Source organism: Mangifera indica, chromosome 13 (genome assembly GCF_011075055.1).
Source record: "Mangifera indica cultivar Alphonso chromosome 13, CATAS_Mindica_2.1, whole genome shotgun sequence".
NCBI classification, from domain to species: Eukaryota; Viridiplantae; Streptophyta; class Magnoliopsida; order Sapindales; family Anacardiaceae; genus Mangifera; species Mangifera indica.
In genome coordinates this window covers 4,066,307-4,080,446 of record NC_058149.1, presented here as the reverse complement: position 1 = coordinate 4,080,446, position 14,140 = coordinate 4,066,307, and the positions used below count along the sequence as shown (strand labels likewise).

At 33.2% G+C, this 14,140-nt stretch overlaps 2 protein-coding genes across 2 annotated transcripts; both read right to left on the bottom strand.

Moving 5' to 3' along the window:
• Positions 1 to 1,986: 1,986 nt before the first annotated feature.
• LOC123194944 lies at positions 1,987 to 4,395 on the bottom strand. The gene has a single exon (XM_044608454.1). It carries the CDS (start codon positions 4,154 to 4,156, stop codon positions 2,207 to 2,209), a length of 1,950 nt encoding a protein of 649 aa, XP_044464389.1. The 5' UTR covers positions 4,157 to 4,395; the 3' UTR covers positions 1,987 to 2,206.
• A 1,371-nt stretch (positions 4,396 to 5,766) lies between these two features.
• On the bottom strand, positions 5,767 to 6,258 carry LOC123194404 (histone H4). The gene has a single exon (XM_044607595.1). It carries the CDS (start codon positions 6,169 to 6,171, stop codon positions 5,860 to 5,862), a length of 312 nt encoding a protein of 103 aa, XP_044463530.1. The 5' UTR covers positions 6,172 to 6,258; the 3' UTR covers positions 5,767 to 5,859.
• Between the last annotated feature and the right edge of the window lie 7,882 nt (positions 6,259 to 14,140).

Below are 14,140 nucleotides of genomic sequence, written 5' to 3'. Positions count from 1 at the left end.
TTAGTAGATCGCACTCTAGTTGGTGGGATCCAACCAAATCACACTATCTTTATATGATTTCAACCATCAAATTTTACTAGTTTGTCATCGATCACGATCAAGGGTATTATGATAATTTTATAAAAGTTAAATTAGTTTAAGGTGATATCGTCATTTACTTTTCTAATACAATTTCTAAGGCTTGTCCGTCAGCTAAGTTAAATTTTAGGTGAGAATTTGTAGTTTAGAATTCAATTGACAAGAAATGTGATTTCACCATACCTTGAGTGGCAAATTAATTTACTCTTCATAAATAAGAAAAAAAAAAAAGATGATTTCACAAACAATAATGTGCACACATTTATGAGTATACAGATAATATATTATCATGTGATTGAATAATTTTAAATTAGATATAAAATAATACTGAATTATATGATAACATATCATTGTTATATATAATTATATATTTAAAAATACATACACACAACATTACTCATCAATTAACCTTGCTTAGGGTTAAAAAATTATTGGTTTAAACATACAAGAAATATCAATATAATTCTAAAATTTTATATAAACTATTTTTAGATTTTATTATCTCTTATTATCTTTTTATATTTTAATTTTATTCAACTTTTAACCCTTTTAAATTTTATCTACAGCAATGGAATCCTTTTTAACATATCTTCAGAAGAAAAACCAGGCACAGAAAATCACCCAAAACCGTCGTTAGGCCATTCCAGATAAACACAAAAAGTGCTCGACATTGGTGCTAATCTGATTGCTTCAGATATTCCCTAAATCATTCACTGTCATAGTTTGCTCTATCTTAAAGCTTGAAAGTTGAATGGTCCACATCCATAAACCTTCCGCACAGAACAATTTTTTACACACATCACAAGAGATTTAACGTAGGTTTGCACTCAAACCGAATCAAATAATGTTAGGACTCGAATTTCATTAAAGACCTGGAGACTCAAGCCCTATAAAGGAATAAATGACTGAAACCTAGTTTAAAAAATTACAATTGAATTGCATAATTCATATTTATCAATTACTCCAATTCATATTCAAAGTGAGTAACATTTTAAGGATGTTACAGCAAAGTTTTGTAATTTTAAAGATATATATATAATTTTATTAAGACAAACTGCTAGCTCACCAAACCAAATAACAATAAGCTAGAGCTTGAGTCTGCTCAACACAAGCCAAGCCACAAGCAGTCGGCTTGTTTGCAACCTGAATTCCACCTCCTTCTTTAGTAGTACATTGTATAAATAAGAGAATGAAACACAAGTACCTCAATGGAGTAGAAGTCCACCAGGACAAATAGAAGTAAAATAGAAAACGAGGTTTACCTAACTTCTCCAATTACAATGAATAAATGCTTAGAGATTGACAATCAGTGTTAGCCAGAACCATGAAATACAGAGCAAGCTTCCAGTTTGGCTCTGGAACCATTACCACACCAACAATTAACTACAAGATGCATGTAGCTCACAGAAAGACAAAGAGACAGAAAACAAAGAACAAATTAAGGAAGAGCAAAGTTTAGAGTTCTAAGGACATCTATCACTTAATCTCTAGGGATTCATAATCCTGACAATTCCTACTTCATACGATTTTCAAACCCTATAATATTATCTCTGCATCAAAGAACTTTAACACAAGAGAAGAAGTCTCTTCCTGCATAACTTAAAGCAACTACAGGATACATCCATATTCTATATAATAATAGATTTAAAATAAAGGTTCCCAAGCTGTTACTGATCTAAACCTATACTGCATCATACAAATAAAGAAAATGCTTCCCAGTTCTTCAATAACTTATAATAATCACAATTCATTCAGCAACCACTTCAACAAATTATTAGAAGTTCTTACAAATACACTATAATCAACCACAAAATTTGTATCACAGAAATAAGGTTGGTGTTAAGCAGAAATGAATTCTAACATACATGCGCATCTCAAAATACAACAAAAAGAACTGAGATATAGAACTTCAGAAAAGACAAATAAAAAACATACACAAAGAGCCACATACACCATCCATTGATAAAAATCAATAGCCGACAACAGAAAAGAGAAAAAGCTTTTACATAAATCTTGATCGAAATTACACGCTCATAACCAAAGAATGCTACAGACACTACCAAACGATATAGCTGCTTGACTCCCCTCCCAAAAATAAAAAAGCGAAAATGAAGCATAACAAAAGTGGTTAATTGCACATGTAAACCCCAGTTTCATACTTGTGAGCAACCTCATAAAAGTCTGTCTTACCTTCCGTAGCAGGCCGTAAACAAACACCAGATAATGATAGCATCCCTTCTCCAGAAAATTTCACATAACCAACAACGTCAAGCTCTTCCCCAGCATTTTCCTCAATAGAATCCACAGGCATTCTTACTCTCAATCGACCAACAGAGCCTTTGACAGGAATCTCTGGTATATGCCACTTCAATTCTTTATTAGTTCTATTCAACATAGCTTTAGGTGAAACTTTCAACAATGTAGGGTCAACTGGTAGTTTCAAGACAAATGTTACATCATTTAATGGTGTAGGCAGGTTAGGGTTTGAAACATATTGCATCATCACAGAAAGCAAAGTACCACTAAGTCTTTTTATCAATCGAACTCTTAAAGGCAATGGTGTCATCCTAGGAAGTAAACTGTACTTCAAAATTGGAATTGGCTCATCAGATGGAGCTGTTCTCACATGGAACATCCCATTGCCTAGACTACTAACTTTGCTACTCTGCATAACAAATCTCTTAACCCCACTAGTACCATCAACACGAAATGAGAACTCAGTTTCTTTGTCATCACCAGAAGTTTTCTTAGGTAATGTTCTCAAATAAACCACACCCATTAAACCTGCTCTAGCAAGCAATGATTCCCTAAACTCTGCAGAAATTTGCTCCACAATACACATTTCAGGACCCCTCATTTCAGTCTTTTTCATCAAAACATTCTCAAGTGGTGTCTCTCCTGCTCCATCAGCCTTCTTAGTTGGAGCATCAGGACCAGTTTGCAATAATTCAAGACCACTAAGCCCTTCCTTCTTCGCAATCTTCTTCGGTCCAATGAACTCAGAGGCATCCAATCCACCACCCCAAGCTTCAGTAAATCCTTCAAAAGTCTCCTCCATCGTAGCTTTATCACTACTAAACTCAATCCCACCATACTCCCCTTCAAAACCCTCAACATTAATATGAGTCGACTGCGTTGCCTCAGCTGGTGGCAATGTAGTAACTTCCAATCCTGCCAAGGCCACAGTCAAATCAGTGGACGAACCCTTATTCTTCTTAAACCCACCAACAAGTTCCTGCTCCTTATTCACTGCTTCACTCGCTGCAAACGGGTCTTTCTCAACATTAGACTCCTCACTCTCCTCCAATTCCTTATCTTTATCTTGCTCATTAGCAGTTTGCACAATAAGAGTAGCTGCCACCTCATCTCCGGCTGTAATAGTCTCAGCTGGGAGCTCAAATCGAGCATTCGAAAACGAATCAATAGCTGCCAAATGCTCAAGGGAATGAATCTCAACAGAGCTCCAATGATCAGCTCCACGAATCTTACTTTCCGTATTTAATGCAGAGTGAACCATCTTTGCAATTCCGTCACCGTGCATTGAACCCAACATTGCAGCTAAACGAATACTACTAACCCCACGTAAGACAATATCTAAAGCCATATAAATTTCAGCATACTTACGGTTGAGTTTCTCAGGAGTGACATCCACGCCACGGCACGCCGTCACAATGACACTGACGGCCTGATTAACGGTGTTAATGCACTCGAAGACATTGATCGAGTTGTCTTGATCAGCGTTGGTGATGCCTAGGATGTAGATAGAGTTCACGAGACGATAAACAACACGGTACCGAGATTCAACGCCTACAATGAGCTGGCCGCTGGAGGCGGCGAGGGGATCATCGCCGAGAGATGCGATAGAGTCGAAAGTCGCGTCGTGGTCGACGGAGGAGGCGGAGGATTGGGATTGATGGGCTTGGAGGGTCTGGAGGCGTTTGGTAGCGGCGAAGATTTCGCGGGTCTGACGGAAGGCGGCAAGGGCGGCGAGGGCTCGGGTTGGAGGGAACCATTCTCGGGTTTGGAGGAGGATGTCGGATCCGTTGACCGGTTGGAGAGATAGGGCGAGACAGGACATTTGGGCGAATTTGAATTGGATCGGGATTTGAATTGATTAGATCTAGGGTTGGGAAGGTAGTGAAAATAGAATGGAACAGAATTGTGAGTTGAATTGAAGAGCGAGTTGAATGAGTTAGCAAGTTAATAATATGCTCATTGTTGAGCTTGATGACTTTGAAGCAAAAACGTTTCGGTGATTGGTGTTGCAGAGGATCAGAAAATGAAATGAGAGAGGAGATGGACTGACCATGGAAGTTGAACGATGTTAAAAGAGAAGGCCAATTTTGATGGATTGGGCCTCCATCTTTTGTAGTTTCAAAAAGGCCGAAAGACTTACTCTCACCCAAGGAAGGTTAAATTTATATATCTATCTATTAATAAAATTTTATTTAAAAAACTTAATTAATATTAAAAAAAATCATCATTTAACAAAATAATTTAAAAAATTAAAATTTTATTATATTTTACCCCTTCAGTTTAAAAATCTAATAATTTTTCTTTACCTAAAATATGAAAAATAGTAATTTCAACCTTAAAGTTTTAAAACTATCATTGAAAACGATAAAATTCACAGTCCTTAACCGCATTAGCTCTCCTTCCTAATTTATCTCTTCCTACCAACTTGTTCTCACCCATTGATGATAGTTATTTTATTTCTTTTGAAGAAAATAAAATCATTTTTGTCAGAGTATCTTTGTCTAAAAATTAAATAAAATCATTTCCATCAAGATCTTTGTCAGAGTTAATCACTTCAATCAGTGGGTGAAAACAAGTAGGCACAAACAGATAACTTAGGTGAGAGAACAAACATAGTCAGAAATGACAAACTTCATCATCTTTGACAATGGTTTCAAACTTTTAGTGATGATATTGTTATTTTTCAAATTTTGGATTGAGAGAACCTATTAAATTTGTAAATTAAGAAAAAGAAGAATATAATAAAACTTTAATTTTTAAAATTATTTTATTAAATAATAATTTTATTCTTAATTTTAATTAAAAATTAACAGATGTGAGCGTTTGTATTCTCAAAAGTTGGAGAGGATCACTTGAAAGATACCTTGGGTGGGATCTTTAAAAACTGATAAAACTTATGAATAATATATTACATTTCTCAATAAAAATCACAAACTATAAATTTCACCCAAATGTGTAAAGTATATATTATTGTCATAAAATATAATATATCACGCAATAAATAACTTATAGCCACTGCACTGAATTCAAACAACTTCAATTTTTATGATTGATTCAAATAAAAAGATTATTTTAAATTTAATTAAAATTATAAAAAACTTAAATTTGATTTAATAAAAAATAATTTAATTCAATTATTTAATAAAAAATTATAAATTTAAATTTATAATTTAAACAGTATTATTTTACTTAATAATTAATAAAAAATATATAATTAAATTATTTTAAATAAAAATAAAATAACACTAAATCAAATAATAATATATTATTTATATATTTATTTTATACACTCAAACTATATATAATTTTAGTATAAATAAATCATCTCATACATTTCATAATTACTTTTCCTTTTCTTTCCTACCGGTTTTCTTAGCATCCAAACAGACCTCCAATTCCAATGTTGAACCAACGAACTCATGAACAGAACACTAATTTAAATTGTGAGTTGCCATAAAAACATTCATTACCTGCTTAAATTTCATTGCAAATTACATTAAAACACCGACAAACCAAACCCTAACTCTAACCACCGAACCCGTAGAGAGTACGGCCCTGGCGTTTCAAAGCATAGACGACATCCATGGCGGTGACAGTTTTCCGGCGAGCATGCTCGGTGTAGGTCACGGCGTCCCTTATCACATTCTCCAAAAAGATCTTGAGAACGCCACGAGTCTCTTCGTATATCAAGCCGCTGATACGCTTGACTCCACCACGTCTCGCCAGACGTCGAATCGCCGGTTTCGTGATGCCTTGTATGTTATCTCTGAGAACCTTACGATGGCGTTTAGCTCCTCCCTTTCCCAATCCCTTGCCTCCCTTTCCTCTTCCTGACATTTTTGCTCCCAATCCCTTGTTAGACGCCGATTAGCCGGTTTCTTCTCTTTCACTTGTTTATTTGTTGCGTTTAATAGAAGATGAGGCGGGGTTTATATAGAAGGGATGAGGCGCGATGACCGTTGGATTATTAATTGATCCCCGTGAAAAGTAGTATTTGGGAGGAGAGCCGTTGGATCGGAAAGTCTTGAATGTTATTGGTTGAATGAGTGATTGTTGGACCATGTGGGGTTTTGGGAATTGAGAATGGGCTGATAATTTTGGTGGGACTGCGCCTGGGAAAAACACTTGATATTTGCCGCGTTTGTTTGAAGTGAAAATTCAAATTTAACATTTATTGAAAGTGTGTTAATTTCATATTTCAAATTTTATATTTTGAGTGGTGTCACGTTAGTTCATGATTATCATACGACATTGTGATTACATAATTTTTATAATGGATTTTGTTAATCATATTAATAAGGGAAATTATAATAAATACCCATTTTACCTCTCTATTAAATAAAAATGTTAATTTTTTCTATTCTTACGCAAAAATGCCGTAAACTTTTTTTAAATACTAAAATTATCTTTCACCACATTTATATAAACTCTCTCATTCACTCTTATCACACACACTTCTCATATCACTCAGACATTTACTCTCACTCTCATTTTTACTCAATATCAATTAGTACGAGTTCATTCGAAAGAAAAAAGTTCGTATTTTTTAATTTAAATCGAAAAAAATCATATCGTAAAAAAAATGTATTTATACGAATTTTAACTCCAAATTTAATTTTATTTGTTAAATCTAGTTTGTATGTTATATAAAGAAGATATTTGAATATTAGATAATAATATAAGGGTTAAATAAAATGTTAGAAAAATATTGGGGAGGGGAGGTATTTTGATATTACACAATATATAAAGGATTTAAATAACATGTTAAGAATAGATAGATATATTTTGATACAAGACAACATACAAGGGTATTAAATGAAGCGTTAGATAATTATGGGGGGTCAAATGAAATGTTATAAAAATATTAAGGGTATTTTGATATTAAACGTTGTAAGAGCATTATAAATGAAATGTTATGAATAGATAGATGCATTTTGATATGAGACAACATATAAGAGTGTTAAATGAAACGTTACGTAATTATAGGGGGTAAAATGAAATATTAAAAAATATGGGGATATTTTGATAGTACATAATATATGAAGGATTTAAATAATAGTTTAAGAATAGATGATTGTATTTTGACACAAGACAATATAAAAAAGGGTGTTTAATGAAATGTTAGATAATTATAGGAGGTTAAAAGAAATATTAAAAAAAATATAGGGATGTTTTGATATTACATAATATATTAAGGATTTAAATAACATGTTAAAAATAAATAGATGTATTTTGATACAAAGGAACATACAAGGATATTAAATAAAATATTAGAGGAGTATAGGGGGGCTAAATGAACTATTATAAAAATATGGAGAAATTTTTATATTAAACATTATAAGAATGTTTTAAATGAAATGTTAAGAATAGATAGATACATGTTGATACAATATAACATACAAAGTTATTAAATAAAATGTTATATAAATGAAATATTAAAAAAATATGGGGGTATTTTGATATTAGAATTGTAAGAACGTTTTAAATGAAATGTTAAGATAGATAGATGCATTTTGATACAAGATAACATATAAAGGTGTTAAATAAAATATTAGATAATTATAGGGGGTTAAATGAAATATTAAAAAATATATGATGTATTTTGATATTAAACATTGTAAAAACGTTTTAAATGGAATGTTATAGATGCATTTTGATACAAGATAACATACAAGAGTATTAAATAAAATGTCAATATTATAGGGGGTTAAATGAAATATTAAAAAAATATTATGGGTATTATGATATTAATCATTCTAAGACTGTTTTAAATAACTATTACAAATTTTTTGTTATAAATGATTAATTTTTTCCAAAAATTTGTTATTGTAGGATTGATAATTAAAATGGATAGTTATGCATCGGTTCGTTACCAAGGAGAATAGATTCAAGGTGATGGCAATATAATGAAATATGTTGGAGGATCCAAATAATTTATTAAAATTCCTTATAGAATAACATTTGATGGATTTATTCAGCTTTTGAAGGAGTTTTGTCGTCTTGATCCAATGAAAAACTACCTTCAACTATCAATGAAGCCAAGAAAAATCGAGTTCGACTGCCTGTACAGATCCAAAATGATGAAGATGTCCAGGATCTTATTGATATATCTCAATACTTATAGGAATGTATTCTTGTTTTTGTTACATATACCTAATTGAAGGATAGGAGGAAGAAGAAGAAGATGAAAAATAAATTAGTGGAGTGAAAAAAGAATATAATTTGGAAAACTTGATTGATTTCAGTAATGACCCATTGTACATTGCAAACTCATGGGCTCATGGAGAGAAAGATAAGGTTCCCGATTGGGGTGACTTTGATGGAAATGATATATCTGATATTCCTTTTGAAAAGGTAGAGCCCGAGTATATGCCACTTGTTACCGAGGGTATGAACAGTTTACAACTTAAAGATTCTATTTCAGGTGGTGAAAATTATTCTTGGCCATTTTTTGACAATGTTCCCACTTATCCGTTTAGGTGGCTTCCTGATTTTCCTCCACAACCATCAACATCATCAGGTGGTACAAGATCGATTCGAGAGGAGAATGGTGTAAAGCTTAGTGATATTTTCCATAATAAAGTACAATTGAAAGATGATGTGATATTAAGTGTAAAGTTTGGTGATATTGCCCTATTGAAAGGATTTCAACTCCAGGTCAAGAAGTCTGATAAGGGGTGATGGAATATTAAGTGTAAGGCTGAAAATTGTCAATGGTATGTACACATAACCAAATCCAAAATCGGTGAGATGTTTCAAATGAACCAAATGAATCCAACTCATACATGTTTAGTTGATCAAATAACGTCACATCATAGATAAGCTAGAGTCTGAGCTTTAGGTCAATTAGTGAGGTCAAAGTTTATGTTAATTGATCGAATTTATTAGCCTAAAAAAATAATTGTGGACATTGTCGACTGGTATAAAATTGACATTTCATATTCACAGGCTTAACGGGCAAAAATTACGTTTTAAATTCATTGAGGGGCTCATCGGAGGAATCATTTATGCTCTTATCAGATTATTGCTATAATCTACAACGTACTAATCCTGGAACTGTTACTGCTATTGAAACGGATGATGATCGACATTAGGATGTTCCGTTCATGCATTTAGAGAATATCTCCGACCTATTATTTGCATTAACATTGTTTTCCTTAAAGGTCGATATCTTGGTCATTTATTTCTTGCAGTGGGCCTTGATGGTAATAACTAGATATACCTCATTGGTTTCGGTGTCCATAAAAAAGAAGATCACGACACGTGGTGTTGGTTTCTCAGGAAGATTAAAGAATGCATCCATGACATTTTCGAGCTGACGATAATCTCAGATCGACATTATGCTATATACTCTACAATGACTGAAGTCTTTTCAGGTGTCCACCATGGATGTTATTGTCATCACCTTTTGTGTGATATACGAGCAAAGTATAAACGAGACTCAAAGGTAACATGTTTAAACAAGTATTAAAATTTTATTCTGTTTAACTTTTTTATACATTTTGATCATAAAGTTCTCATATTATTTACCACCTTGCAGGTTACAAGTGTATATTGGAAAGTCGTCAAATCATACACAAAAGTAGATTTTAAGGCTATTATGCGATCTATTGATGCGATGAACCCTCAAGTTGAGGCTTATCTACGTGAGGTCGGATTTGAGCGTTAGAGCAGAGCATACTTTCTAGGGCATCGATACAACATCATGACAACTAATATTTAACTCCCTTGTCAGACATGCACGGGGCCTGCCTATCACGATGGTCATTGAGTTCATTTGTGGAACCATACAATGATGGTTTTACTAGAGGAGAACCATACAAATACATACCCAATTGTTAATAACTATGTATTTGATCATGTATTTCTTCCCTTATGTTTGTTATTAACAAATGTGTTATTAATATTTTTTGAAATTACAGATAAATGCCTTAACTTTATCAACACTTGGATGAAGGAGAATATCAGTCGTCGTCTATCAAAGTTTGCAACCTTGAAGGTCTGGCCAATTACACTTACTCAATATTAGGTTGTTAGTTTTGGTGGATACATAGGCATTATGAACTTCAGTGAAATGTCTTATACGTGCAGAAAGTTTCAACTTTCACGTTTTCGTGCAAGCATGTCATTACTGTTGCAAGACACATGAGGCTCACAAATGTCAATACATGGGTTCATCCATTCTTCCGTACCAAATTCTATCATGCAATATATTATGAACCTATCAATCCTCTTGGAAACTAATCAGAATGGTTGTATTCACCAGAAGAAAGAGTTATCCTAACCCCTGTTCTCAATAGTCGTCATTTGGGTTGCCATTCCAATAGAAATCGACATCCTTCATAAGGAGAAAATATTACACCCAGGATTTGCAATAGTTGTAAGAAAGCAAGACATATCCGAACCCAATGTAAAAGCCTAACACCAGTCCCATGTTTTGCCCCATAGCGTTCATCCAAAAAAGGTAAAGGGTCGAGATCTTGACAAGCTTCTATTTAGTTTTGTTAGTTATATGATTTATCACTGTTGTTCAAATGATATGTAACCGATGTATTTTCATCATTGTTTCAAATGTGCAATTGTATTCACATGTGATGTAATAAATTTAGTGTGAATAATTTCTTCATTTCATATTTGTTAGAATGAGCTTTTTGAATATTTCACTAATACCATAATTTAATGCTAATAACATCACTCAAATCTCAAATATTTATTTATGTAAAAAAATTATTTAAAAAATGAAATCAAATATATATCCATATATAATGATAGATAAAATACATCAAATACATAAAAACATACAATAAATATACATATAAGAACATCTGAAGAACGATAAATAAACAATAAGTGAACTAAATATACATCTGTGATCTATTCGATACAATGGAAATACAACTGCGATGCTAAACGTCGACGTATAGAGGTAGACGACTCTTGGGGAAAATCTACGCTCCGTGACAATATCAAACACTAAAAAAAATGTAACATAAACATGTCATAGTCACCGGAGCCTTCTTCCTACTGAGGGACATTCATCGCTTGATATAACACTAAGAGATCATGTAATGGAGTTTGCCTAGAAACTGTCCAGAAATTTGTCACCTCTAATAATGTAGGTATGAATGTTATGTACGGTCGTATCTGTCATTCGAGACATCCCATATTCCTTGAGTATGATAACTCAAAGTCGTACATCATAATTGATCAATCACAAAAATCTATAACTCTGGGCACCCAATGTGCGCAGTCGAATTTTATAGGAATGTAAACCTATAAATAGTGACAAATTTAATTGGTTACACGTATAGATTATAAACTATTTTAACATAAAATATAATAAAAATACTATTATACTATACCTTATCAACTATCCCCTACGGTTTGTAAAACAATTCTGGTGTATAATTTGCCTCAACCATAATCGTGAAAAGCCCCAAAAACTGATACTCTTCATCCACTGTGGTTTGCCAACTCTTCTAGACCCATTTTAACATGTCTTACGAGGAATGTGTGGATAGTCATCCAACGTTATGAAACAATCAAACAGTGATCATTCTAGTGCCGACGTAATATAACCAAAAAGGAATTCACATGCTGGAATGATATAAAAAACTTCAAATGTGTTAGTTATTGACAAATATATCAAACTTTTAACTAAATTATATAGTACAGACAACTTACATCGTCGGTCAGCCACTTGCACAACTCCACCACAATCCGTCAGAAATTGTCTTTCGACTTTGACCCAATGAAGTAAACATCATGCACGTCAGTTGCCGTAACTCCAGTGTACCATGTGAGGAAAGATTCCTTACGGTCTATGGTAGAGGATAGAATGGTTTAGATTTTTCGTTTCGCCCTTCTTTTGATTGAATTTGTATACTGGGTATGAACAAGTTGACCTTTCCGAATGATCCGATCGTGTGTTGTATGAACCAACTACAAGTACATATAACTGTTAATTCATTAATTCATCTTACGTAACAATTACGAATTAATCGATTAATGTTACCTTATCCATGTGTGTCAGAGAAGGTTTGGCCAGAGAATCTTTTATCATGGTCAAGTCAACCGTGCTTGCCCCCTCGATGGACTGTAAAATTATAATTTTGAAATTATCAGTGATCAGTATATATGAATATTTATATACTAATTATAATTGATATACCTCAACATGGAGTGCATCGGAAACATCCTTCTATAAGTCCTCCTCTTGTGAACTAATATCTATTATCCTTTTGCTGGAGTTGGGGATATTAGCAAGTAACTATAACCACTCATCTTGAAAAGAAGATAAAACATTGTTAAATAAACATAATAACTGGAAAGACAAATCGATTAATGATATTTCTTAAAAAAACACTATGTCTACGATAGGAGAAGGTGTTCGGGGAGAACCCTTAATCAATAATACCTCAATGTTAGTCCCTTATATGCATGAAAAGAATAAAATGGTAAATGATATTTCATATAAAATATAATAATTACAATAATTTTCATACCTCAAATAGGGGATCTGAAGCAATCGGAGGTCTGATCGAAAAGTCTTCATGAGGAAGACTCTATACGAATATATAAAATGAATTAATCAATGACAGTTAATTTTAAAATAGAGTTCCACCGATAAGTGACATACCTTAGATCGGAGAGGTGATGTAACAAAAAGGTTAATCGATACCCCTTTATAGCGACTATCCAAAGGTAATAGTAATAATAACAATAACTTGATCAGTGACATTTCATATAAAACACAATCAACATATATTAACAACATTTAACATTAAATATTTCTAGGAAATCCCATCAGACCTCATGTGACTGATGGGATGGTATTGACTTGTCAATAGAAGAGGTCATCCCGACACCATCGTGCATACCCTGTATGAAGTTAATTTAGTTGTCAGAGTAATAACGAAATACAATTTTTATAAGCAATAAATGAAAAGTGGTTTTACAACCTAATCAACTAGGGCTAGACATGTAAGCATGACGATTTCCTCTAAATGAATTAGACGATCCTCTAATCAAGTCATCTAAGAGGACATATCATTGTGTAATCGAGTCATCTGTAAAATCATAGCGCCCCAGTGTGCCAATACAACATCTACTATAGATAGACTAGGTGATACAGAGGGGAGACACTCCTCCGTGACAAGATGGGTAACATAGTCCTCAACCCCAAGAAGGTTACGGTCTCAGTCGCTGGGCTCTGAACTACAAAGGGACACAAAGGTTGCTCTATAACATGAGGTTGAGGTGGCTCCTTAATTATCCTAAGAGTATCGACAGGTATATCTGAATGTGACGTGACAAGAGAAACCCTGTCTCCTGTCAGGGGAGGCATCGAAGATGATGAAGAGGAATACATATTTGACAAATTAGTGTATTCACAAATGTCTACGTACCATGGTAGACCTCCTCAATCGGTGACGGACGAAGTGAAAATGTGACATCATTCTATTCATGAAGATATATAACTCAAAATAATTGCAATATTCAATGAATCAATTGACTAACTGGTTAACGATCACATACCTGGTCACTAGTGAAAATAGTGCCCACATGACTCTACCTAGAGATGTCCCATGTACACCACCTAAACATTCGTGGAGATACATGAATATCAGTCATATCAACCCAATCATACAACGTGTCCAACATCTCATATATCCAATACTACAATATAACCATTAATGATTAAAATAAATCAATTCGTATTTTTGTCAATTAATATATATAATCAATAAATTTAGATTTACTTGAAATGTGAAAGGAAATCTGTAGAGGTCATATTTACGCATTT